Raw genomic sequence first — 27,372 nt, 5'->3', positions numbered from 1 at the left:
TTCAGCTTGATAATCCATCCCTGTTGGAAGATACCTGAGAAGAAAACAAGATAGAGAAATGGCAACACAGCAATCTAGTCAGGATTTGTTAGATGCGATGGATCCGGCAAGAGTGATGCACAGGAAATGACTCCTGTCTCCCTCCTGGAGCACATATGACTAGGATAAACAGGGGTTTAAGGCAAAACTGACTGAATAAGCTCAAAACTTTTGATGCTCTTGTGAAGTTTTACCTCTCTTCCTTCTGTAATGAGTTGTTCTACCCAGTTGTCTAAAATGCAGTATGCACTGTCTGTGGTATCTTTTGCACATAAGAGAAACAACTGTTCACTCAGGTGTATATAGAAAGAAATCTCTTCAGTTTGCATTTCAGAATTGAATTTTTCTGCCCTTTGTATTTTCGTGGACATTTCAGGCTTTAAACTAAGGAAACGGCGCATCACCAATGAGCCTACGGGAGGAACAGGAAACTGCCCTCATCTGCTGGAAGCTATCCCATGTGAAGAACCCTCCTGCTATGACTGGAGAATCATGGGGCTGGAGGAGTGCATTCCCGACAATGAGAAGCCATGTGGCCCTGGTACACAGGTTCCTGTTGTCGTCTGTGTCAACAGTGATGGTAAGATGCTTTTTCCCACACCAACTAGAGTGAAGATGCTAAAATGTAATCCAAAAGGGTGGCAGTTTTTGTTGCTCTCAGCTTTCTCAGTCCTTAAAACCAAGCTCTCTGGAATAGCGAGAAATGTCCTTCAGTATTGGTTAGGAAGGATAGGCCCTCTAGTTGCTCTAGGATCAAGCTCCTTCACCTACGCACTGTAGATTTTCAAAGATTCCCAAAGAGACTTTGAGAAAAGTAAATAGAAAACAGCTATTGCTTTTCAGTAGGTCAGACTCATGCCTGCAATGACTTGACTGAATTCCCTGATGTAATCCCACTAACAAAGCTGATCCTCTGAGTCTAGAACCAAATAAAATGTGAGTAAAGTAAGAGGCATTGCAGTAAGTATAGCAGGAAGAAAAATAATAATGTGTTTATTAAAAAGCGTGGTTTGATGTGTGTTGTGGAGTTGGTTTGACAGTCCAAGCTGCTTTGCTTCTTCAAAAGGTCAGCCCCTCCCCCCCCATTATTCAGTTGTCCTCTCTGAGAGAAAACAGATTTTGCTTGACATAGTCATGAAACCCAATTTGAAAGCTGCTTACAAACTACTTTAATCTATGGAAGATTCATGAATTACTGTTGTGAGAATATTCCTTATTCGTTAGTAAAATTATAGTCTAGAGCAGCATATAAATTAAAATAATTGTACTAACTACAGTGTAGTTATGGTAAAAGACTACTAACTCCCTATAGAGGGTTAAGTAAGGGAACACCTCTGATGAGTGTTTAACAGTTGCACAAAATATTTGTAATTAAATTGGTCAGAAGTAATAAGAACTGATTATACAGAGATTTAAATCTTGAGCATTCATGCTCAAGAATTTGGGTCATAATTGAGTTTTGGGATTTAGAGTCAGAGTGTAAGCTTTATTTTTCTGCATACACTTAAGAGAACTGGTAACCATATTTACAGCTCAGAAAGAGATTAGCCTAGAATTACAATATTGAATCTACTACGTTTTATGTCCCTATCTCAAAAAATTTCCCTTCACAGTGTAATAATCTCGTGGCAACAATACTGAAACTATTTGAAATTTTGTTTGTATACATTTTCAGATGAAAAATGGCCTTTTCCTCATAAATGAAAATGTTTCCTAAATAATTCTGAAATTTTCTCTTTTTAATAGCAAAAAAAAAAATCTGTAAAACAAAGTGTATTTTTTTGCTTTACTAGATTTTGGCTAGTTTGGCTTACCTTTGGTTTTGAGGAGTGGTATGTCTAACTTCTGATTAGACTAATTTCTTACTAAATTGTAATATAGACATATTGACTATAATTTATTGTAACCATAATACATTTGGAGCATGCAATCAAGCTGCTAAACTTTGAGATATCTTTTATGTATATGGTATTTTCTATTGCATAGGCTTTGGTTTTGACTTCCAAATTTGACTTGGAATACTTGTGATTAACATTTTTACTCCCAGTATTAGTCTTTGTCTTTCTGAATTATATGGCATTATATATTGCTGTAAATATATGGCATTATACATTGCCTGTATCAGCAGTCTGTCCCAGAAGGAGTGAGAAGTCTGGCTTTGGCCATGTGCCTGTCAGTCTTTAAGATTAAAGAGTTGTGGGCACAGCTTCAAAGAAAGGAGAAAACAAATTGCAATTACGGTTTGTTTTGCAAAGATCCGATCACCCACAAAGATATGTGTTCAATATCTTTTGACAGAATGCAAAAGCAATGGAGAGTAATGTAGTGGATTGCTTCAGCTCTTCCTTGAAATCCCTTTCTTCTCTTAGTAAATGATCTTCTGTGATCTTCACCAGTAATACCAAGTGGCTTTTGCTTAGGTCTCTCCTGAGAAAGATTAGCATGATACAGTAGGAACAAACAAAGTACAAAGTAAGGACCCACCAACCTCTAGTTTCTCCCTCCAAGCTAAATCTGCTCAAGCATCTCCTTACTTTGCCTCCCACAGCACCAACCCGCTGAAAATCCTGTAAGCAGCTCTTAAATGCTCCTCCAAACACACACTGCCAACTCTTTCCAGGTAGCTCTCATTAAGTACTCTGGCCTCCTACCCTGGCACAGGATTCCCCTGGTATCCTTCACCAAACATTTGTTGCGGGCATCCAGATTCTGCTCTGCAAAATCTAAGACACCAGAACCTTGCAATCAGGCAAGGTTTGCATCAAGCCCCACAGCTGCAAGTTAGTCTGCAGTAAAATAAAGTCTGGGGAATGCTACTCTTCCATTGTCTAAACATCATGGTTTAAACTAATCATCAAATGAAACTTGTGATATTCAGTGTTCTTTGAGCACTTCTTGGAGAAGACTACATTGACTGTCAGTTAAAGACTGTGGTTCAATTAACAAGTTACATAATTTGTGTAATACTTACGTGTTGCTATAATTTTGATCTAAATGGCACACAGGGAATTTCATTCAGTTTTACAGGTAAAAATGACTGTGAAGGGAAACGGTGTGGAAAGCATTAATTATTGACTAAGTTTGCTGTGTTACTTAAACTGAACTAATCTTTGCTTAACAATACTCTCTTCAGTCTCTTCAAGAGTGCTTTTTTTTTTTTTTATATGAATTAATTAGCCAATCTTAAGTCAGTGCCTGGATAGGAGAGGTTGGATCAAAGGGACTTCAATGTATTAAAACAAAAGTGTATTTTCCCCTTGGCTTCTGCTTTATAAAATGAAAAAGGCTGGCATCGTAATTTTCAGAATAAGCATTGTACTGTAAATGTACTGCTTTAATGTAAGATAAACCCAACACTGTTGAGTGTCTTCTCTTTCTGTGGACTGTTGCATTGTTCTATATGTTTAAAGCATAATTAGTTGGTATAACATGTCTTGACCTGGGTGTTTTACTTCACAATTAGAATCGAGTAGCAGTGTTTGTGAGATTGTTTTATATAATTGTAATGAGTTTCTCTCTTCAATTTGGTGTAAAGATAAGAGTCATTACAGCCTTTGAGACAGTAGCAAACAATAGATTACCCTCCCATGTTGTTGCTGGAGGCCTATGATTGTCATTCTCTTTCCACAGTGGATTGCAGTAATCAGAATTTTCATTCAGGCTGAAAAAATTATGACAGTCAGTACCCCAGGTTGTCATTGCAGAGGCTATAATGAACTTTGATGTATTTTATTATATAAATGGAACTTCAGCCTTTTAGTGTGGAAAGAACCTTTTCAGAATAAATATTCTTAGTCAGTCTTCCAGGAAATTTTACAAAGGAGCTCCTTTAGATGAAAAAAACTCCTTTCGGTTGTGGAAACTCCAAGATTGGACAGAAACTGATCAGAATTCCTCCATCATATACATTATTTTAATAATTAGAGATCTGTGGCTAATGTTCCATGCTACGGATTAACTTTTGCTAATGATAAAATGACTATATTTTTTTTAAAATAAATTATCATTCACCTATTTTTATATATATATGTAATATATATAAGGCATACATGCATGCATGCACACACATAGATGTGTACATATTACCTATTATTAAGTTCTTTAATGCAGTTCAGAAGAGTGATTTCACAACAGATAAATTTGCTCTGTTTCTCTAAGGCTATGGCAATATATGAATCCATTTCAAAAATATTTCTGTATTGCTTAAAGACTAAGTCTATAGTAGGAAAGCTGGCCACTTCTCCACTCCATAACGGATACATTAGTGCTACTCATATGTAAATAGGGCAAAATAATTTCTGACATAAAGATCTGCAAAATTAACTACTGCTGAAAATAACTACAAAATTCTGGTTCATTCATTATGGGTTTTACGTTTTTATCTTTGTGCTGAACTCTGTAGCACAGGTACTAGCAGCGTCTGTGGTGTCAACAGCGTGCTTCTGATCCTCAGACAGTAGGCTGAAATTACTTGCTCATTTTGTTGGAACGTGTAAATAATAAATTGGCTTAAACCTTTATCATATACTGGGCTTTGTACCACTGCATATGTTACTGTGGATAAAACACATCTTACTTTTGAAGGGCAAATTTCTTCCGGACCTTGTTCAGGCTCACTAATTGTTGGGTTACAGTTAGCTCCACAGGGGAAAGGAGTGGACTCATTGCCATCTCTTGCCTCACAGCTGTGAGAGATGACTAGTCTTAGAAGAGGGAGCTATGGCAACAGCAAGGCTCTTTGTGAATATGCAAATTCCTGCAACTCTTTGAAGTGGGAAAATTGTTCGTGAAGTTGTCTAGGCAGAGATCTGTGCTGATGTAGCTGAGTGCCATGAGTTCTCTTCTGGCACCTGGGCGTATGCAGGTGACACAGGTCTGGTCTTCCTGAGACTGGAGTGCAAATTCAAACCGCTGGTGACATCAGTATATCCTGATGTAAACGGGTGGGCTGTACTCTGCTTGCAATATTGGGGGGTAAACCAATGGTTTTGGTAGTTAATTAAAAGATATAGAAGGTAAACTAGTCCATTTTGTTAAGACACTCAGATGTAAACATTTCAAACCACTTAGTTTAGCTACTTTGTATGGAGTGGCTCAAACACTGTACTGTCCAAAATGGAACAGAGTATGTTTCCTTTATCTGTGTTTATTCTCAGCTACTGTGACTGACTGAAGGTACAATACTTCAGCTATACAACAGTCCTATAGGATTTAATTGCTTTACTGTTTTTCTCTAGACGTAGAAACAAGAAATATTTATTTCTGAAATATTTATTGTATTCCTTCTATTGAATTTTACTTTGCAGAAAAGCTTATAAAATTTCTTCATGTAGTTTAAATTTTCTTCTATAGTTTCTTGATCAACATCTGTATTGTGTTTGTTACTTTTTAGCTTGTGGCTTTATATCTTCTTACAATAAGCATCTAATTAAATATGTAGAATAAACTTCAGGGAAAAACTGAAGATTGTCTGGTGCAACCATTTTCACTTAAAATATTTTGTCTGGTTTAAAATTTGGCTTTCTGTATATTTATGGTTTGAATCAAATACATGCTAAATGACTAGCTGCTGGTCTAGCAGCTAATGAATTTTCATAATGGGAAACAATAAGAGAATCAACAGAAGCTTTATAGATATGCCCAGGTATAAAGAGTCTACTTCTTTTGCCCTTTCTATTGTGTGCCTATATGCATTGAATGAAGAAACCATCAGCCTGGTTGGATTTTTTAATGATTATTTTAAAAGAAAATACCTAGTTTGTTTCACTTTATGACTTAGTTCTTTTAAAAGAATGAAGAGCCAGATTCAAATTCAAATTACGTTGAATTATTGAGTTATTCCTGTAAGAGAACCCAGATCAAAATCTGCCCAGTGCTCAGCATTCAATTAGTAGAAAAACACAGTAGCTAATGGCAGTTTCTTTCAGCGCGTACTGCCTTATGCTTACAGGAACTTGGTTATATGGGCATTAGTCATCATTTCCCAATATTAATTTCCTAGCTAACATCATTACAGAATTGATTTGGATTGTTCTTTTCTGCCTGGCAGCTTTTTGGCTGACCATCTGAGGCATTTAAATCAAATGTAAGATACACACTTTGTTCTTCACTGTAAACACATAAGATATGAAATTTATAAGGCATTTGTTTTTAACAAGATTTGCTTCATTTAGTATAAAGGAATATAAGGAAAAATTAGTGCACACTACTGCTTAAACTATCCTATTTCAGTTCTCAGGAAGTTTAATAATTGATAATTCTTCTGTCAATAAAAGGTCACGTTTAATATGTCATACCAATTCCTTTTTGTCTCTCATCTTGACATTAGGAAAGTGGACATATCCCCGTTAAGTTCCGTATAAGAATGGGTGCTTTTAGTGTTTGTATAACATGAAGTGATATCATTATATAGGATGACATCACTTGCTTTATCAATGTCTTTAATAGTTGGCCTGGAATGTGATGCAATGACTTCAATAAAAGAGATGAGTAGAACAAACCCAGAGTTTCATCTGCATAACACAATAAACGATTATCACTTATGACAGTGCAATAGACCCTTGTTTCCAATTTATCATATGTTTTTGAAGACAGAGTTGCACTTGGTATGGACAGTGCCTGCAGAGACACTAATGTTCATAAAGAATATAATTAAGTTAAAAATAGGTGGGCCAACTTAATTACCAAAATCTTCTTCTTGTGTCATGGATCATAATTTGACTGTCTAGTCAGATAAGTTTGCTGGGTTTTGGCATGTTTACTTCTAAAATGTACTATAATGTCTTTGCTGAGAAACTGTACTGGTGTACTTAAAATTTATTGGACATCTAGGAGTAGAAATTGCCATAGTGGGAAGCACAAATATTTTGAAAATATACCACAGAGAGTGCAATTACGGGTTTCATATGACGCACACTCGTAGTAACCTGCTTTTGTTTTTGATGGCACAACCAGATGGAAAAGTAGGATATTGCAAGAACTGCTTGCAATAGCAGTGGGTAAATTAGGAGGGGAGGCCTTTGATTTATAAATTTTGATTTACATAGCAGCCTGCAAAACAGTAACCCAATGCTGACTAGTCTCCAAGCTTCATCATAGTAAGAATACAGAGAGGGATAATTGTAGATACATTTCAAAACAATTGTTTTTTTAGGAAGGTCAGTTTAATGCTTTACAATCTTTCCATTTGTTACTTCAAATTGTGCTGTTATGAAACAAGAAAAAAAAAAGGGTTTATGGATTTACGGATGGATTATAAAACTGGATTTATAGACCCAGTATTGAACTTCTTTGGTTTTGGATTTGTGTGTCATGTGTTAACTCCCTAGCACAGACTCAGAAAATACTTTAAATATTTTTACAAAACATACTCAGAAGAGATAATGTTACATTTAATAACGTTATATATAAAAATAATGTTACATAGTTATAAATTAAATACTACTATCTTGGAAGATTATATTACACAGTATTAATCATTAATCTTTATAATAAAATGTTCTAAGATAGTATCCTCTCATTAGATTTGATGGGAGCCAATTTTCCATCTACGAGAAAAAGCTTGCATAGGCCTATTTATATTTTCTGACAACCTGCATGCTAATGGTAAATTTTTTTAATAAATGTTATAAAACTTCAAAGCTATGAAACTAGTGTGTTGATAAATGGTGATGATTAAAACATCATTAGCCAGTCACATTGATGTGGAATAAAAAGGAATTTTATTCTCAGTACTTCCAGCCTTAAGCAGGTCATTGTCTGACCTTTCTTTCAGATCATAATTTATGTTGAGTACTGACTAATGTAAAACCACTCTTATCTGCCAAGAAATATTTGATTTCACAAGATAACTGTTCCAGTGGCAACTTAAAGAGCCTTGAGATAAGCTGTGTCATTTTGCAGTTCTTGGAACTCCTGTTCACTGCACAAGCACCATCTCCACTGAATACTTAAAAAACTTCAAACTAAGAGTAAAAGGTACTCAGCTACAGTGATTACTCCAAATTGGAGTAAACAACTGAGGATCCCAGTCTCTCCAGTGTTCATAGTGATCTGTTCCAAATTTTGGGGTGCAGGTAGCTTTTGGTAGGGTTTCATCTATGTAGAGTCACAGACCCAATGCAGAGGGAAAGAAATAGATTTGTACTTGGGATCTGCTGAAAAGAGGGATGGAAGACAAGAGGGAGAAAATGGCACTGACGAAGCAATGAGGTTAAGAGCTGGGGAAAGGTAGAATTTGACCCTAGTTTCCTCCAGAACAGTTTACTGAGAGCAATTAAGAAACTCAAAGGAAGTTATTAAATGTCTCTGTGTGGCATGGATTAGGAATGAATTTGGGGAAGGATTCAGTCTGGGGACGGTCAGCCCAAGGGAGGATTTGACAAGCAGCTGGAGAGAAGTTGGCAGGGCTGGGTGAAAGGGAAAGTGAGGTGACAGACTGGGATTAGTGCCTGGAGAAAATAAGGCTGGATAATAAGTCAGAGAAGGGGAAGAAAGAAGGAAGCTCATCACTTCTAGAGCTGGAACACAGCGCACTATAATCTGCTGCTGCTTTTGGCCCAGAGATCACCTGGCAGAGCAGTAACTGTCCAGAGTCAGTGTAATATCCATGGCAGAAGTACTATTTTTCATTTGGCTTCTGTTTTAAACTAGAAAATTGGAAAAGAATATTATGTCAAAATTAAGTTTTTAGGTTGCAAAGCCAAGCCCTCAAACATTAGGGAATTAAGGTTGTTTGTCTGGTCCTTATGCGAATGTATCAGATGGAAGTCTTTAATTATTTAATTGTGCCTACATGACATTTTCCCCACAGAACCTGCTACTTATTTGTGAAATGGATATATCTCCTTTGGGGATTAAGTGGGCATTTTGTAGTAATGAATGCTTTGTCTTTGAGACAATTAGCCTTAGTTGTCTCATTCTTCAGGGTTTAATTTTGCTCTGCTTTTGTTCAGCATCAGCAAAATATAAATAATATTGGCCTGTCACATCTTGAATGTTCTGCAAATAAATGTATTGGTGCGTGTTTGATAGCCATGACAGAAAGATCTTAGAAAAATTACCAATTCTATTTTAATAACACTTTTAATTAATATATAGTAAATAAAACATAGGCTCATGCATTGAACAAAGAGAATAAAACTAAAAATACCAAATAGCTACTCATTAAGCAGTTTCAAATCTGTGAACTGAAGGAGGAAGGGACCCAGTGGAAAAATAATAAACACGTGATTATGCAATTTAAAAAACTGCATTATACAAAGGCAACTTTAATTCTGGCATTTACTGCTGTTTGGTTTCTTGACATAATTTTGGGGGTAATTTATGGATTAGCTATGTAAACTTGCCCTAGGAGTTATCAGATGTTTGGTTTTAATTTTACTGATTTGAGACATATTTTACTGGTACTGATGTTATTTTATAAATAGCAAATTGCTTCATTAGTGTTTTCCAGAGAAAAAATATTAAATAGAATCTACATCAAATCTCTTATTCTGGATGTCTCAGAAGGGATTTTTTTTTTTTTTAAGAGGGGGAAAAAGAAGAATAATGCTAGCTAGAAGCATATTGAATCTTGTGGGAGGCTTGTAGAAAACTAGTGATGTCCTTCTAGTAGGGGAAGGATGTTTCCAGGGTACAGCTGATTTCTCTGAGTAGGAGCAAAACTGCAGTGAAATCTGTCAGATTTCTGTGACTTTAGGACGTTAACTTGTATAACTTATTAACAAAGTAGGAAAATTATAATGTACCTATAGTTGCAGATGTGTTCCTGCTACTTCTGTTTTTGTTGTGTGACAATGTTATTGTATTTCCTTAATTTAGCATAGGTTTATAAGATGTAGTGGTATTTACCTCTGTTTGCTTTCCTGAGAGCTCATTCTCTGAATCCATATACTGAGAGGCCAGGAGAAAGGAAAAGTCAAAAGGATAGGTTAGTTTTAGTCTTCTAGAGAGGAATCAGTTATGAAAATGTTTCCAAAAGACAAGATTAATTCACAGTCTGAGCTCCCTAAAGGCATACTGTGCCTTCCACTTGTAATGATGAGAAGATATTCATTGCAAGATAGATAAAAAGATGTTCTCCAAAGACTGCATTTTATCTGCCAGTAGTAGGACACGGACAGAAGCATCCATGAAATTAATTATAAAACTGTTTCTCAGAAATGTGTAAACATGACAGTGGCAGTGATCTCTTTTACACCTCTTGGGTCCTGTGTTTTAACTGTGATTGAATTGAGCTGTCAGATTACATATAGAGTGACAACTCTTTACTAGCTGCAACTGGATGAATAATGCAAAGAAAATGTTTGCAATCATCTTTTACTATATGAAATAATTTTTCTTATTCTCTTAAACCCCCTTTTGAGTTACAGGTATACTTGTGTGGCAAAAGGTATCACAGATATTTATGAATGCATAGTTGTAAACTTGGTGCAAATTCACTATCTAGTTGTGAAATATTAGATAATTGACAAACTGAAAAATTCATGTAATATTCTGTCAGCTGCATGCCATTAGTCATTCTCTTCAGCTGTGGGTTATGTTCTTGCCCTGGAGAGTGGAATAACATTAAAATGTTGGTGGCCAAATTCTAGGAAAATACTTGGTGATGAAACTGCAGTGCTGGAGTATTTATGAATCAATTTATGATGCAACTTTGTGAACTTCTAAGCTTAAATTTATAAAGTTATCCTACAAAACTCATACTTATGCAGAAAATGAGAAGCCTGAAAGTTCATCAAAGTTATGGATATTTAGTGTTTCTTGAAAACCAGGCTGTTTAAGGTAGCTGTTTAAAATATGCAGATTAGTACCTCAGTGTAGGAAATTGTTGAAAAGATTGGCAAGCACAGTCATTTTACTGACATTAGTGGAGCTGTCACATTGTTTTCATGCTACTCTTTTTGTAGTCTTGTCTATTATTTCCTTTCTATGCTTCTATTCTTAACTCGTATCCCTGAATGTTAATCTAGTTCAGACCAGCACATCAGAATTATCATTTCTAATGGAACTGGTTTGAAGTTGTTGACATTCCACTGCCCTTCCTGGACTTGTTCTCCACTTAATTTTGAGCTTTTGAACAAAAAGACATATTGCGATGCTAAAATAGATACATGTTGCATTTTTATATCCAGGTATTTTAATTTGTACTATTACCAATGTTCAAAATAACACTACCAATATTTCTAAAGTCTGTCAAAGGAATTTTTTTCACTGTTAAACACAATAGAGTTTCTGTAACATTTTGCAACAAATGGAGAAAGTATTTTTTAATTTTATTTTTGAAGTCATATTTCTATCTCTTTTTGTCACTATATGATTTGTGGCTTGATGGGAAAAGTTTATGAGAATGTCCAGTTGATCTTGGGATCAGCTGCGTCTTTTTAAGGCGAGTTGGTGCTTTTGCCAAGCATTCTTAGAAATATATTGTAGATTTCAAGTGATCTCATCCTCCAGATTTGCACTGTGTCTTCATGTTTCCTTATAGCTCTGTCAGCACTTTTCCCTTCCTTTCCCCGTTCTGCTTAAAATGACCTATTGGTCTGACATATTGATCCCACTTGGTCCCATGACTGATATTGATTTTATTCTCAGTGGGACCATAGCCTGTCATCAAACTTACTTTTTCTTTCATATCAAGATGACGTTTGATTGGCTTATTTGACATGAGAAGGCAACTGTGCTTGGTTATGATCAATACACTTGTATTCTCTGTTCCTTATCGTTCTCAGAAAGACTACATTAGCAAATGAACCGTGAAAATGCTTCAACTACCTGTCAAGCAGTAGGAAAATCTTACTCCTGTTGTTAGGCAATGTGTAGGTACTCTTCTGGGCTCTTTATTAGAAATATTGGACTACTATCCCTGTGGTACAATCTACTATGGCATAAAGTATAGCAGATTTTCAGCTAAAGGCATATCATGTTTGAGTTTTTGTTTACTTCATCTTGTCTGCATGGAGACACTTAGGAAAGGTGATCCAAATTAGCTGCAAAAATATTAAACTATATTAAATGTGTATGTGAATCCTCTTATTCAGAATTAAGGTGGCCTTAATTCTATTTGTTAAGAATTTTCTCTTTCATTCTGAATAAGGATAGCCATACAAAATGTTAATACAGTTTAACTAATCTCCTTCAAAGTCCTATTTTAATTAATTTGGATTAATTCTTCAGTATTCCTACTTAGATCAGTCTTTTTCAGTGATACATTATCACTAATAGTTCAGATACAGCTTCTCTCATTCTTGTGGTTATTCAGTGGTATCAGAAGTAGTGAAAATTCAAAGAAGGTATCAGCTGCAAGAAGAGTTTTCCATTAGTCTTTGATGCATAATACAAAGTAAGCACTCAATAACTTAAAGTATTGTGTCAGAGATAAAAAGGCTCTGTTACCTTTTACGCCATAGTTAGTGCTGTAAGACACCCTCAGTGTGTCTCTGTGTGTATAGTGAAGGAACTGACCTCATGTTTGTTTGTTTATTTATTAATTGGGAGCTTCACAGGTAGCCAAGTGATTTATGTATGCTTGGGGGAACTGATACTGTGGCTGCCACCACCACTACCACCTTACAAAATTATGTAAATGAATACAGGGAGAATTGGAAAACCTTTTCCCATATTTTCTGGGTGAAATGTATGTAATTTAGTTTTTCAACCCGAGTAAATCTAGCAAAGCATAGTGAAAAATAAAAGAGGGGATAAAGGAATAAGAGGTAAAGTTTGAAAGTGGATACCATAAAATGTTCTTGTTAAGATGACAGCAGAGTTTCTTCCACTTTTGTCATTCTCATTGAGTAAAGAATTCAAGCATAAATAAGAAGTTTGCACTTTAATGGAAAAAAGTAAGGTTTTTTCCCCAGCCAAACACCTCAGATTATTGTATATTTCTGAGTTAACATAGTTATGGAATATTATTTTTTCATACTGTTGTTTAATCTGGCCAGATGACACCGCATTTTAGATTGAAACAATATTATTTGGATACAGAAATACTATTCCTTTCCCTGATTTTATTTCCCTCTGTCAAATTTAGACTGTATCTACATGACTGTAATCCTGATAGATGACTCCAATATAAATAGAGGTACATATGTTCTTCTATTACCAGACATGAAAATGGGATTACTGGAAGCATTAATACTGCATCTGAAGGTGTGAGTTCATTATTCTTAACCAGTTACATACAAAGAACATCCAAAGATATTTCCCATCTGAAGCAATTTTAGCCAAAATTATATGTCTTTAAAATATGTTCTTAATTTTTGTTTCAGAGTTGTCCCTTTATTGCTGTCATTATTTCAAAGTAAGGTGTGTTATTTTGGGTTTGATTATTCCTCTAACTGTTCTGTATATGGTGCAAAACCTTACCTTTACATGATGCAGTAAGGAATCCTGAACTGGATTTCTTAGCAGTGCTTTACTTTTCTTGAAATTTGTGTGTTTGAAACTTTGGAGGAGATTACAACAGGGAAGAAGTTTTGGAAATAGAACTGTCTTACCTCTGTAGCAGAATGCCTTTCACATCTTTTAGCTTTCCTATAAACCACTTGCAGGGGGTTACCTGCTTCTGCATTCTTTCTACATAGCTGCTAATAAGCTGTGTTGTGGGGAAGGTGTTTTTGGGTTTGTGTGGTGTGGTTTTGGTTGCGGGAGAGGGGCTACAGGGATGGCTCCTAGGAGAAGTTGCTAGAAATTTCCCCAGCTCCAAGTCAGACGCACCGCTGGCCAAGGCCAAGCCCATCAGTGACGGTGGTAGCGCCTCTGGGAGAACAGATTTAAGAAGGGAACCTGCAGCAGAGAGGGAAGTGGGATGTGAGAGAAACCCCTCTGCAGACAGCAAGGTCAGTGAAGAAGGAGGGGGCAGAGGTGAGCAGGGGAGCAGATGCCCACCTGCAGCCCAGGGAGGAGCCCATGCCAGAACAGGTGGATACCCCTGAAGATGGCTGTGACTCCATGGGAAAGCCCATGCTCGAGCAGTCTGTGACCGAGGATCGGCCTGTGGAAAGGACCATGCTGGAGCAGTTCATGAAGGACTGCAGCCCATAGGAAGGACTCACATTGGAAAAGTTTGTGAAGGACTGTCTCCTGTGGGAGGGACCCCACGCTGGAGCAGGGGAAGAGTGAGGAGTCCTCCTTGTGAGGAGGAAGGTGCGGCAGAGACAACGTGTGATGAACTGACCCCAAGCCCCGTTTCCCCTCCTCCTGTGCCGCTAGGGGGAAGAGGTAGAGAAAATTGGGAGTGGAGTTGAGCCAGGAAGGAGGGAGGGGTGGGGGGAAGGTGTTCTAAGGTTTTACTTCTCAGTATACTTGTTTTGATTTGATTTGTAGTAAATTAAATTGTTTTTGTTTCTTCCCCAAGTTGAGCCTGTCTTTTGCCTGTGACCATAAGTGGTGAGTGATCCCTCACTGTCCTTGTCGCAATCCACAGGTTTTCTTTATATTTTCTCCTCATCCCACCGTGGCTGGTGGGGAGGAGTGAGTGAGTGGCCTTGTAGTGCTTAGTAACTGTCTGGGCTTAAAGCATGACAGAAAGTTAGCAAACACATACTACTCTAAGTTGTAGCTGAGGTGTAGTGGTAACATTTACTGGTGTGGTTACAGAAAAGGAGCAGAATTGCTTAGGTACTGTTGTTGGAATTAGATTTCTGCATGAACGTGGGGGTTATTGAAGCCACTTTCTTCCCACTCGTCAAAATTTCTTTTCCCATAAGGTGAATACATGAGGAAAATTGCACACAGTCATCAACAAGAAGTTATTGCTTGTAAAATGTGATATTTCATCTCGTTAAGGAATAGAAAATCTTAAAAAGATTCTTAAGTGTGTTGACATGCTATTATCTTTGATTTGAGAAACACTGGATATGGTGGGTTTTGAAGCTCCAACTGTTTTGCTTTTGTATAGTATTAGTTCCTGCCATTATCAGTCATTTTTCCTTGCAAATGTTTGCTTAAAAAAAATTCAAAACCACATTTTAAACTTTAAGATTACATTTTAAAAGGTATTCAGATCTTCCAGTATTTCCTTAGTGAAAGGGAAGTAGTCAGTGCCCTTTTCTATGTTGCTGATTTGTGTGTGCAATCATGTTAAATGTGTAAGTATGATGGTATATGTGCTTATGCTAGCAAGTTTCTCATTTAAAAAAAAAAAATTCCTCCATGTTTATGAGATTCATGATGTTTTTTTTTAAATAAGTGGCCAAAGTATCATGTTTATGATTTTTCTTTTAGGAAGGAATAGTCTGTATGATACTACTTGAAATTCTACATTGAAACCAAAACCACGGTAAAGTTTCCCACACAAATCACCAAATCAAACAGTTTACAATCCTACAATGTTTTCACATCATTAAACTATTAGACCAACTTTCTTTCATTTTTGCATAATGAACAGATGTGAGAAACTAGTGTATTTGTCTTTATTGAAATCAGTGCCATTTCTGCTTAGGCTTCTTAAAAGAAAATTACTTCACCAATATTAACCATCAACTAATTAAGATGTACTTAATTAAATGCAAATGCTACTTAGCAAAGCAATTGAGAGAAAAGCATGTGATTAGGGAATTAGCAACTGATTTAACACTTGGAGCTACCAGCTAGGCACCTAAGCAATAGCAATGAATGCAGAAACTTTGCTTGATAAGCATAATACAAAGGAAAAATACACCATCTTTTCACAATGCGTTTGTTGAAAAACTTCAGAGCCAATGAAGTAGAACATATTGAGAATATAAATTGTAGGTTAATGTTGCTTTATGTTCAGTAATTAGAGAGGTTAAAATTTTTTCAAAATGTTGAAAATTTATCAACCTACCTCATGCAGAGAGACTTTTTGACAGCTGGTCATTCAGGAACTAGAACAGAAAATAACTACATACAAGGTAACATAGTGTTGCTACTGTTTTCAAGGACACTGCCATTTTACTAACATTAAAGCTTATGTTGACAGCCTTTATCTTTGGAGCAGACATGAATAAACATCATCAAGATGTTATGAAGGCTGCTGGGATTAATAAAACATTTGAAGTTTCCTAATGTCTTTCAAAGTATGTGTTATATACAAGTATTGAACTGATTCAAGAGCAAAAGTTGGTCTGTCAGTCAGATACTATTGCATGTGGTGCTTTTTTTTTTCCTCCAAATACTCTTAAGATTGTTGGGCTAAACAAGATGGTAAATGTTGAATTGCATGTAAATATTATTGTTTCCCCTTTCTGGGGAATTAGGTTTTCAGAGATTAACTTCTAAATTCTTCCTACTGAAAAATCTGGGTCAGTCTTTTGCAGTTGTGTATGCATTTTAATTAGAGACATGTGCTATGAGAAAGACAGCTTTCCTCAGAGAGTTCCTCTTGTATAAGAAAAAAACCCACAATCAAACAACAAAACAAATAGAATTACCAAAAAAAAAAAACCAGTCATGGTATGAGACTGAATTTCTGATCAGCAGTTCTGATAAAGTTGAAGTAAAATAAGGAGATTTGAGGAAGATGGATCGCAAGTGCCTGATTATGCAAAAGGACAGAATTTGAATGAAAGTAGTATATGGGCTTACACTTTTTCCTATGCATAGTTCACAACATAGTTGTCTACATCTTCTGATCATTGAAAAAAGAAAAATCCACACTACTGCTGCAGCACCGTGGTTTGGAAGGAAAAGTTAATTTGCTGTGACAGTTCATGCTAGGCAGGCAGGATTTTTCCTTTTGTGGTGAACTTTGGCGACTGGTAAGCATTCAGTGATTTGAAAGAAATGCAATAGTATTAGAAATGAAAATGATAATGTTGGTTTATCCTGGTGATTGATTATTATCTGCTTATTATCAGATATAAAGTTTCCTGGAATCTGAAAAAATGTATGGGTTTTGATAAATTTAATAGCTTTTCTGTAATGTGAAAAATTTCCCATTTTGCATTAGACTAATCAGCCAATGTGTAGACAAGGTTATTACTAATGAAAGTCTAGTGTAGAATTTCAAATTTGGATACATTTGTAAGTTTTCTATTATTTCAGTGGTTCTCTTGAAGTTGTTTTTTTAATTTTCTTCAGAATAATGACAGTTAAACTCAGTGCTTTTTCTATACTGTTACATTCTAGTCATGATCTTGTAACTTTGAGGCAATTAGATTTTAGACTGATCTTTTCTTGCTTATTTTCTGCCCTGAGTTATAATTAAAACAGACATTTAGGCACTTCAGAATTGTAGGAAAATAAAAAAAAGGCATTTTCCCCTCTTCTAGTCAAACTATCTTTGTATATCTACAGGAATAACGCAAAAACTGTAAAATTGTAGCACGTACAAACTTTTTAGTGGAGAAGCATATGCTTTAGTAACTTTGGGTACGGAGAGTGGTTAAAGTCAGTTCCATATGAAAAACAGGACTGAGCACATACCACAGATCTGGCTTTACTAAGTTTTGAATATAGATATGCGTATTTTGTTCTTGATGGGCAGAGTCCACATACCAGCATCGGCTCCTCAGCCAGTCTGAGGAGGTCGTTCAACACATTTGAAGACTGACGTAGGAGTCAGCGTGAGGACACGTATAGGTCCTCATGTGGGAGGAATGCATATGGGAAACTGCATGGGAATTCAAGATAAAGAACAGTCTCATTAGCTATTTCAGCCTTTACAACCCATACAGGAGGCAGTGAATGCTTTCCTGTTGATTATTTTTCTACACGGGGAAGGAAGGAAACAGTAAATGGCAACCAGCACAGCTCACAGCTTTTAACATCGTGTGAACTAACTACATTTTTTCCTGCAGCCTCCATGCTTAGAGGTATTACTGAAGGCAACTGCATAATAACAAGGCCTTCTTCCCCTGCAACCACTGAGCACTTTGAAAATTGATCTCTGGGGTACCTTACCAGGTATTTCAGGTGCCCAGAAGTTTTCCAATGGATGACACATCGTGTGCCTCTTTTCCAGCTTCACTGGCCAGATAAGAAAACTGGTAAGAGAGGCATCAGCCAAGACATGGATGGCTATAACTGATATAGTCACATACATACAACACAGTATATACCCTAGTATGTATGACCAGTTGTCCTGGTTTCAGCTGGGCTAGAGGTAACTGTCTTCCTAGCAGCTGCTATAGTGCTATGTTTTTGAGCTAGGTATGAGAATAATGTTGATAACACACTGATGTTTTCAGTTCTTGCCAAGTAGTGTTTAGACTAAGTCAAGGATTTTTCAGCTTCTCATGCCCAACCAGCAAGAAGGCTGGAGGGGCACAAGAAGTCGGGAGGGGACACAGCCAGGACAGCCGACCCAAAGTGGCCAACGATGTATTCCATACCATGTGATGTCATGTCTAGTATATAAACTGGGGGGAGTGGGGGTGGAGGGATTGCCACTTGGGGACTAACTGGGCGTCGGTCGGTGGGTGGTGAGCAATTGCATTGTGCATCATTTGTATATTCCAATCCTTTTATTACTATTGTTGTCATTTTATTAGTGTTATCATTGTCATTATTAGTTTCTTCTTTTCTATTCTATTAAACCATTCTTATCTCAACCCACAAGTTTTACTTCTTTTCCTGATTTTCACGTGAGTGAGTGGCTGTGTGGTGCTTAGTTGCTGGCTGGGGTTAAACCACGACACCAGTACATCCAGATCATGCAGTACTTTGAACTAGCAGTCTTCTCCATCCTTTTGTATTTTTACGTCCTCATTTTTAATGTGCATTTTTAAAAGCACTTGAATGACATTCTGTAGTTTCCTGTTGTCTGTTGTACTTATAAGCAGGCTATCATATGTTGGCTACCAGGAGCCACAAAAAGAAGATATTGGCATAACTGAGCCTTTTGTTTTTTCTTAGAGTTGCAGATATACTAGTGAATTTGAACACATTCGAATAAGCAATACAGGGTCCAAAGTCTGCAGTTTTAGCATTTAGGCTCAGTTGCTGTCATTACTTTTTATGACCTTCAAAATATAACTGCAAGATTTGTTTTACTACTGTGTGATATTCCTGTCCTTTGCTGACTAGACAGGTATTTAAAAAATAATGTTCAACATTAATGTTCAAAGCACTCTCTTGATTTGATCCCATTTATTGTGATTTTATTGTCAATTTTTTACTTAGTTTATATCAGGTTATAGTTCAGCCTTTCAGAGACTATAGCTGGTTTCGAGGCACAGGGCTGAGATGAAGTTAATTGCCTTATTGTGTAGGACTCCAGGAGCATTTTTATTTTACGTTGACTTTTTTAGTTGTTCTCTATGCCTCATTGAATCTTGCAGTGATTTTTACTGTTCATTTTAAGGCTTTAAAAAAATTTTGCCCTCTGTTAAGCACTTGCCTTTCCATTTACTACAGGTCAGAATTTGACAGCAATTTTTTACTGTGCACTGAAGCATGCATCATATTAAAAGATGCACAATAGGCAAGAGGGTTTCCTTACCATGTACCATGTCTCTCTAGTGATACGAGCTCTAGGAATGGTTCCCATTGGAAAGATCTTAAAGCATTTTACAGGCAACTTAAATATCAGACACATTTTACAGGTGAGTAAACAAATCCACAAAGGAGTGACATGATTCAACTACATTAAATGGAGAACATGGGTCATCTGTGGTCTAGCCCAACCTTTAGCATCTAGACCAAATTTTCATGGATGCCATATCTGCTTTCTGAATGTCATAAAACAAGAATGGTGGTATGAATACAGTCTGATACTTATGAATAGTTAGCCAGTCCTCCTGACTGCTATTCACAGGCTACCTCTCTAATCTGTAAAAAATTTGCCTATTCAGTAGGGAGGTTGGGGGTTGGTTGGGGGGGGGGTGGTGGTGTTTGTTTTAAAGCAATTAAATAATTCAGTAGTTCAACAGTGGCTCTGGTGTGTGCACACATACTAGAAGGTCTTCACACCAATGAGGTGGCCACAAGGAGGTTTTAATGTAATCACTTGCTTTGCTGATTGTCTAGCTGGATCCACCAAAACAGTTCAAGGAAGAGATGTGGATTTGAAAGGCTATCTCCTCAGCACTCTTTACTATATGATACAAATCTGTAAAAAATTCCAGCAAAGGTTTAAACAGTTTTTGACATTTTCACTCCTTGAAAAAGAAAACCTCTTTTGCCTCCTGCCATTTCTACATGCAGTCACTCCCTTTAGTGCAATTTGGAGACTTTAGCCCAAAATGTGCATCTATTGCATGAGAGAGAAATATAATTCAGCTACGTAGGCACTGTTTCTGAATATGGACTATTGCTAGATTCCAGATTTTAATAAACAAATCAACGGATAAATGGTGAAGAATATTCTTGATGGAAGTGTCATATTCTGTTTTCATTTTTCTGCTTTTTACTTTTTGTTGCTCTGTTGCTTAGAGTGTAAGTAACTCAGGGCAGGGGTCTCAGTCGTGTTTTTGGAGTTCTGTCTTCAAATCTTGTGCAACATAAATGTATACCTAGAAAGTTCAAATAAAATATTAGACTGCACATGACAAACTTTTTCAAATGGGACTTTTTCTAACTAGCTTTAGTCTTTACATTGGCATTGTTCCCAGCCTATGGTTGAGTGGTTCCTGGTAGTTGACTACACTATGCACTTTAAAGAGGAAGGCAACAAAGGTCAAATTGTTCATAAAATCATTAGTGAAATGTCAGAAACAATTTAGTCTAAATAAAATATTTCCCTGAAGATAAGAAGTACCCATTATAAAAAATTCCTTCCAACTGCATTTCTGTGCTGTTGAATTCATCAGATAAGGATTGGACAGTTGACAAAAACTGAATACTAATATGGAGGATACATATTTCTAGAATATTTTCTCTGTAAAGGTGAAGGATGAAAGAGGGCTTTGATTTTGGGAGACAGTGAAGGCTTTTTTTTGTTTGAAATATAAACTCAGACTGAAACTAATTTAACACAATTTCTCATTGTGACTCCAAATTTAGCTTGAGTCTCAAGGTAACACCACCTGAGTTGGCAGGCAGTAAATAAGCTCGATATAGTATTGTATGTTTACACTATGACATACTTGTAATAGTAATATTGTATTAGTAGTATTTCTTGCAAAGTGTGAAAGTGTCCCAGCAGTATACCTCCTTGAGTCTTACCTGGAGATGAAACGATTTGAGAGTAAGGTTGACCCCTTTTGTAGCTTTTTTTCTATTCTATGGAAAAAAAGTTTGCAGTCTGCTCCTCTGTCTTGTCCTTCAACCCAGACACATGCTGTTCTGATGAATCAGGCAGGAATCCCTCCTGCATTGGTGTGAGGGTGTGATGACCTGCGATACAAGAGAAAGAGCAATAGATGCAAAGATTGAGTCCAGTGAGGGGAGCAGAACTTCATGTGGGAGACCTATGAAGCCTTTGGCAGGGCTCAAATTTGTATTTTTAATATGGGAAAATACAGCTATTGACACTGACTTGATCTCAAAGGTCTTTGTAATTCAGCTGATTGTGACTACTTCAGGCTATTTTAAAAGCATGAGCTGCACGACTTCCCTGGTTTGCAGAGCCGAGGAAGATTGATGTTTGCAAAAGTTCTGTTGTTCCTAAAGATTCTGTATGAGTAAACTATTTGACAATGGTTAAAGGGATATAATATTGGATGGATGGCCCTCATCTTTTCCTCTTTTATAAAGAATTTGGTTGTTAATAGTTCTGGAACTCATGATTTCTCACTAACACTAAAGAACCTTTTTTCAGGAACTCAGTTTATGAGAGATTCTTATTTGAGAGGTTTTAAGACTTTGTAAACCTTGAATGACAAAAATGTAGTTTCTGTTTAGATTAGTATTTGACTAATTTTATTATTATTCTATTAAGCAGTAAAAGCCTAATCTGAGACTTGGGTAAAGCAGTGTTTCTAGATCTTTGGCTTCATTTACAGTATACACAGTTCTCACTGAATTAGCTTTTCGGAATCCAGGTGGTAGTTATTAAGACTGGCTGATGTCTTTATCACTAAATTATAGAGTATTTAATGATTATTTCAAAGAATTTTTTTCCTGTATCAAAGACTTATATTCATTGCAAATCTTGATGAGACACTATTTTGTTGATATTAGCTATTAAAACAAAAGGGTTGACATAATGGATTGTAGCAAGTGCAATGCTATAAGCATTCTTGTTCAGTCCCATTGAGATCATGTGTGCTTCAATAATGTTTCAGTAGATGAATCATAATTCAACAGAAGGTTTCATGCCCTAGTGCAGCAAGGTTCACATAGCACAATAGGCATTCAGATACTTTGAAATGTTACGTGTTTCAGAAAATTTAAAAAAAAAAAAAGTTTCATGTTTACAAATGAACTGGCTCTTTCCATGCATGCCTTGATCGGACGTGATTAACAGGGCCTCAGAAGTCCAGTGTGCTCTTATAAGCAACTTTTTCACAGTTCCTTGCTAACTGGCGTTATATATCGGGCTACTGCTCAGTTCCTGGTGCTTTTTGTTCCAAGCACTTTCTGTAATTGGTTTGTATTATAACAAGACTATAATTCTAAAATAGTGAATCGAAATTTCTTCCTCCTTAGTTGATTTTTTCCATCATCTGCTCCAAAGTGAAGATTTATCCTGAGGCTTTTGTCACTGTCAGTGAGACTTATTGACCTCAGAATATGTGGTCATTCATTCATTCCTCACTCAATGGATATTGACTAATTTGATCAGGAAATCATATGTCACCTTACAAAACTAACCCCTTTGTGATTAGGGTACTGTTCAGACAGTTCTCAGACACAGTGCTCCCACAATTTCCTTACTGAAAACAAAAGCAGCCCTGCTACTTAAAAACTAGCTAGTATTTTATTAAACAATTTATACCAACCTGGATATTTTTATTATAATGAAATGTATACATTGATGTGACTGAATACAAATGCATAGATCTTTTTATACTTCCATGACACAAGAAGTGATGTGTTACTGGTTTGCTAACAAATGAAGATCTTTCTAACCAAACAAGACACTCTGACTGCAGCTTACTGCAACTCTGCATATTTTGATGCATAGCTGCAATTCAAAGGATGAATTCTGGGTTATAAATCCAGATGAGCTGGAAGTTAGGATACTTTTGCCTTTCTCCCACAACTGTGGATGAAGACTAGGTGATTACTGTACATGCATTGTCATGTATGCAGTTTTCCGTAGGTGTATTGTATACTCTGTTATTCACATGAGGATTTTCTGCATAATCAAATATGTATTAACAAAATGAAAGCCTAAAGACCACCCGGGCTGGCGTTCACTTCAGCAGAATATCAAATTAAACTAGGTTTAATCATGGTCTTCTAGAACCAAGGCAGAGGAGACAAGTATTTTTAATAAAAAAATCTATTTACCTTGTTTATATAGAAGAACAGAATCTAATTTATTTGTGTGCCCATCTGGGCTAGATCACTCATTTTAAGTTAATTTAACAAATGATAGACTGCTACTGGCCTTTTCTTTCCCAGGAGAAGAGGTTGACAGGCAGCTGTGTAGAGATGCTATCTACCCAATCCCAGTTGTTTGCGAAGCTCCATGCCCAAAGGACTGTGTGCTCAGCATGTGGTCTGCATGGTCCTCCTGCTCACACACCTGCTCCGGCAAAACCACAGAAGGGAAGCAGATGCGTGCCCGCTCCATTCTGGCATATGCAGGTGAAGGTAAGGTTGCATATTCTTGCAGGCTCTTATTTGATTGTGAATTCTCAACTGTCTTTGTAATGTCAAAGTAATTTCTTGATCAACAGAAACAAATTATTAGATGGACTTGTTTTTTTTTACATATAGAAAATTATTTAAATGCTTATCCTACATTTACTTATGGTACCTAAAGCTGTTTTAAAGAGGAGATTTTATTTTGCTTATTTCAGTTAATGTTGCTGGTTTTTATTATTCTGCATAATATTAGTTTTGATTTTGAATATATGCTTTTCTCATTTTCTATTAAAAATAAACAAGGCAAACAATTTATCCTATGCAGACCTCTGCCTTTATGAAAGATATTTATAGAGGATTGTTAGTAACTCTAATTTAGGTCCAATTTGGAAGGATAAAAGTATGACTGCTGAAAAGATGAGAGTTTTAATGGGTTCAAATGCTAACAAATGGCTTTTGTAGCTTCTTAGCTCAAATTGGTAACTAATGTTACACAATTAATATTTTCATTCATAGTAAGACTTTGGTTTTACCCTGCAAATCCTCACTCATGTGAATGGTTTCCATTCATGCAAATGGTCCTTGTGCAGCATCTGCAGCAAATGCAAAGAGAAGACATAGGTGGAATATAAAGAAGAAGAAAAAGGTTTTAGATATAGGTTCATGGCTATTCTTTGATGATGTTCCATGCTTCCTATAACTGGTTTTGTTTTGTTCTTAAGTATTTTGGGGGGGTAATAGAGAAAATGTATTCTATACGTAACATGGTTCTAAAACGGCCACATCAGGTGTACCAGGGTCCAACTGGTAAATGCCTTGTGCAGCACTGGGAGCAAGGAGACATAGCCACCAAAGAGTTCTTGGAAAACATTTACTCACATGTATTACTGACAGTAAAGTTAAATGCCTTCAATATACAAGGTTTACATGCATGTTTTAGTTCTTCTTTAAAACCATTAAGCATTTTATTACTTCAAGTTACGATGAAATTTAGCTGAAAAGTGACGGTTGTAAGGCATGGAAGTAGTGAAACAGGGTATCTGTTTTGAGAAATGGAAAAAGAAAGGGGCAGGCTTCATCATATATCAGAACACTTCTCCGTTTGCAAACACAGTTAACTTCATTGCTAAAAGTCTACTGTGTATTTGCCAGAATTGGGTAATTGTAAAAAAAAAAATAAAATTTGGCAGAGTAGACACTTTCAGCCTTTCCCCTGAAAGGGACCTTTGCTAGAAATGTAAGAGGCAATCAGAACTATACTGATTTTAGTAAGTGATTCAAATAATAAATTACTTAGATGGATCTATGTAACAAAGTAGAAATGCTCTTAAAATAAGAAACAAGATTGGTTTTAACTTGTCCCTTTGTTTACAATGTGTCAAATTGAGTCATTTTGAGGGAGACACAGAGCCACATTTTCATATGATAATTCCAATAAACATATATTCATGTGCTTCTTGCTTTTCCATGTAGGTCAAGATAATAGATTTTCAATATGCTTATGCAGTTTTACTGGAGACACAAATTTAACATCCTGACAAGCATGCCACAGAAGTGAAAACCTAAATTACTCCAGAAAATTATTCCACTTTCTTATGCTTCTTTTTAAAAAGCACTCTTTTTATTCCAACTTTGATACTTAACACAACTTAGGGTAATTTACATGGCTGCAGATGCAGCAAAGCAGTTAATCACAGCCTGGATTTTAGGTGTGTAAATTTTATTTATGTCTGTTGTGCAATGATCAGAATGAGAACTGAGTGATCACAAAGATTGACAGGTCTCAGACCACACAGGTAGTAGTGAAGAGATCCCTAAACTAGTGCTGAGAAAGCTAACTCATTACCTAGATGTTGTAGTGCTTCAGCTTTGCTCGAACCTTGGCCTCTTTACCACTATCCCGAGATGAGGTCATTCTGTGCTTTTTTTCAGGATACAAGCTGTTATGTCTACCTAGCTTATAGCAGTTCACTCACATCTTGGTCAGGTATCTTCAACACCATGCTCCTTTGCACTCTGTACAACTCCAGAGAATAAAAATATATAAATAAATAAAAGAACCTTCCAAGGCTTAGCATATCATTACAACTCTAGCTGGAAGGTACTTTTCACCTTTGCTTGTATTATATTCAAAAAGTATGTTTACCTTTTATTTTTTATGCTTCACTGAAATTAGAGTTATTGTCATCTTTCTCCTCATATGTCTCTTATGCCTTTTAGTCATTTGCTGTGTGACAAATAACTGAATGACTTTCACCTCCAGAATTGCATGACAGAGATCAGCTGTGTTCCCAAAACATAAAACATTGATTGTGTACTTGGTGCTGGGAGGTCATTTTATGTTCTGGGGGCACAGAATATATTCATGTATCTGACTGTCTGTATTCTGCTGATATAAAAAAGAACCTCCACATGAACCTTTTTTGGTAAACATGCAGTTCTCAGTTCTATTTAGAGTTTATAAAAAATGCACCTTACTGTTAATGAAGACTCTGTAAACATCATGTATAACTAAAAATTCCAGGTCTCATAAAGGTAAGACCAATAATTCCATTTACACATTAAAACTGAGTTCTGAAAATAGCTATCAGTTCTGTTCAGGTGAATGGTCCCACCGGTTTTCCCTTTTCGATTTTCGAACCTTTCCTTGAACTGTTGGTATGAGAGGCAGACCAGGTTAGGTAAGCCATTTCATAGTAATTCCTGTATAATGTAGCCATGATACTTGAGAGTTTTTATTCAGAACACAGTAGGACAAATATATTGTACATAAATATATACAATTCTTATGATATCAGGATTGGACGTTAATTAATGAGAGAATGTGCAAGTCTGTTGGCAATCTATGAATAAGGCTAAACTTGGCTTCTAAGATGACAGAAGGAGTCCAGGTTTATCACTGTTGAGTCCTCGCTCACACGCATCCTCTTGCTAGTCATGGAGAATTCAATCTACAAGCCTAGGAAGATCAAAGCATTGTGGGCATTACATATACAAGGAATATTGCAGTCCATCAAAGAATCTGAAGTGCTTAATTCTTGTTCATTGGGGTACTTAAACATGAACACCCCATTGAAATTTTTGAGGGTCTGTAAATATGTATGAAATATGTTCTTTTATCTGGATCTCAGATGGCTTCTTATCGAAGTATTGTCTGTGATTGTTCAGTTTCTCTCCTCTTTGAAATAAAAAATACTATATTCTGTCATTTTGCTTGTTAATCTTGGCAGATGACTGTCCATGACAGAGCTATGTTATTTCACACTTAAGACCTTATTTTAATTCTTACTTCCCAGCTACCTATGCTGTTGAATTGGTTTGAGGAAACCATCAAGTTAGCATAACTGGCCACAAGGACACAGCCACAGTATAATCCATTTTCTTGGATGACTTAGAATAGGAATAATTCAGTAGCATTGTAATAATTCCTTGGTGACAAGAATAGCTTCACAGGAAAAATTGAAGTCATATGTAAATTACAGTAGTGACAAAGTTTTCTAATGAGCTCTGGGATATGACTGCCCCTCCAGCATCACACTGACTTCTGCTCAAGCCAGGAGCTGACCTTGGCCGTACACCCTCTCATCAGCATTTCCTCACTCAGAACACCCCTCTTCCCTGTGGTCAAACCATATGCTGCAGAACCTCAAGCACAGTGTGGTTATATACATCTGGGATGGGCTTATTTACTTGCATTCAGTGGAGAGAGAAAGAGATGAGTCTCTT

The 27,372-nt window shown here is 36.5% G+C and overlaps 1 protein-coding gene across 1 annotated transcript in view; it reads left to right on the top strand.

Moving 5' to 3' along the window:
* The window catches only part of THSD7A (thrombospondin type 1 domain containing 7A), a 297,588-nt gene that overhangs the window by 194,332 nt on the left and 75,884 nt on the right, over window positions 1–27,372 (top strand). Inside the window, exons 8-9 of the mRNA XM_075049941.1 lie at window positions 416–619; window positions 23,461–23,652. Coding sequence (XP_074906042.1) covers window positions 416–619; window positions 23,461–23,652 — 396 coding nt within the window. The remainder of the gene's footprint in view (window positions 1–415; window positions 620–23,460; window positions 23,653–27,372) is intronic.

The sequence above is a fragment of the Buteo buteo genome, chromosome 2 (assembly GCF_964188355.1).
Source record: "Buteo buteo chromosome 2, bButBut1.hap1.1, whole genome shotgun sequence".
NCBI classification, from domain to species: Eukaryota; Metazoa; Chordata; class Aves; order Accipitriformes; family Accipitridae; genus Buteo; species Buteo buteo.
Note: the sequence above shows the minus strand (reverse complement) of the source record. Positions and strands in the feature narration are given on the sequence as shown.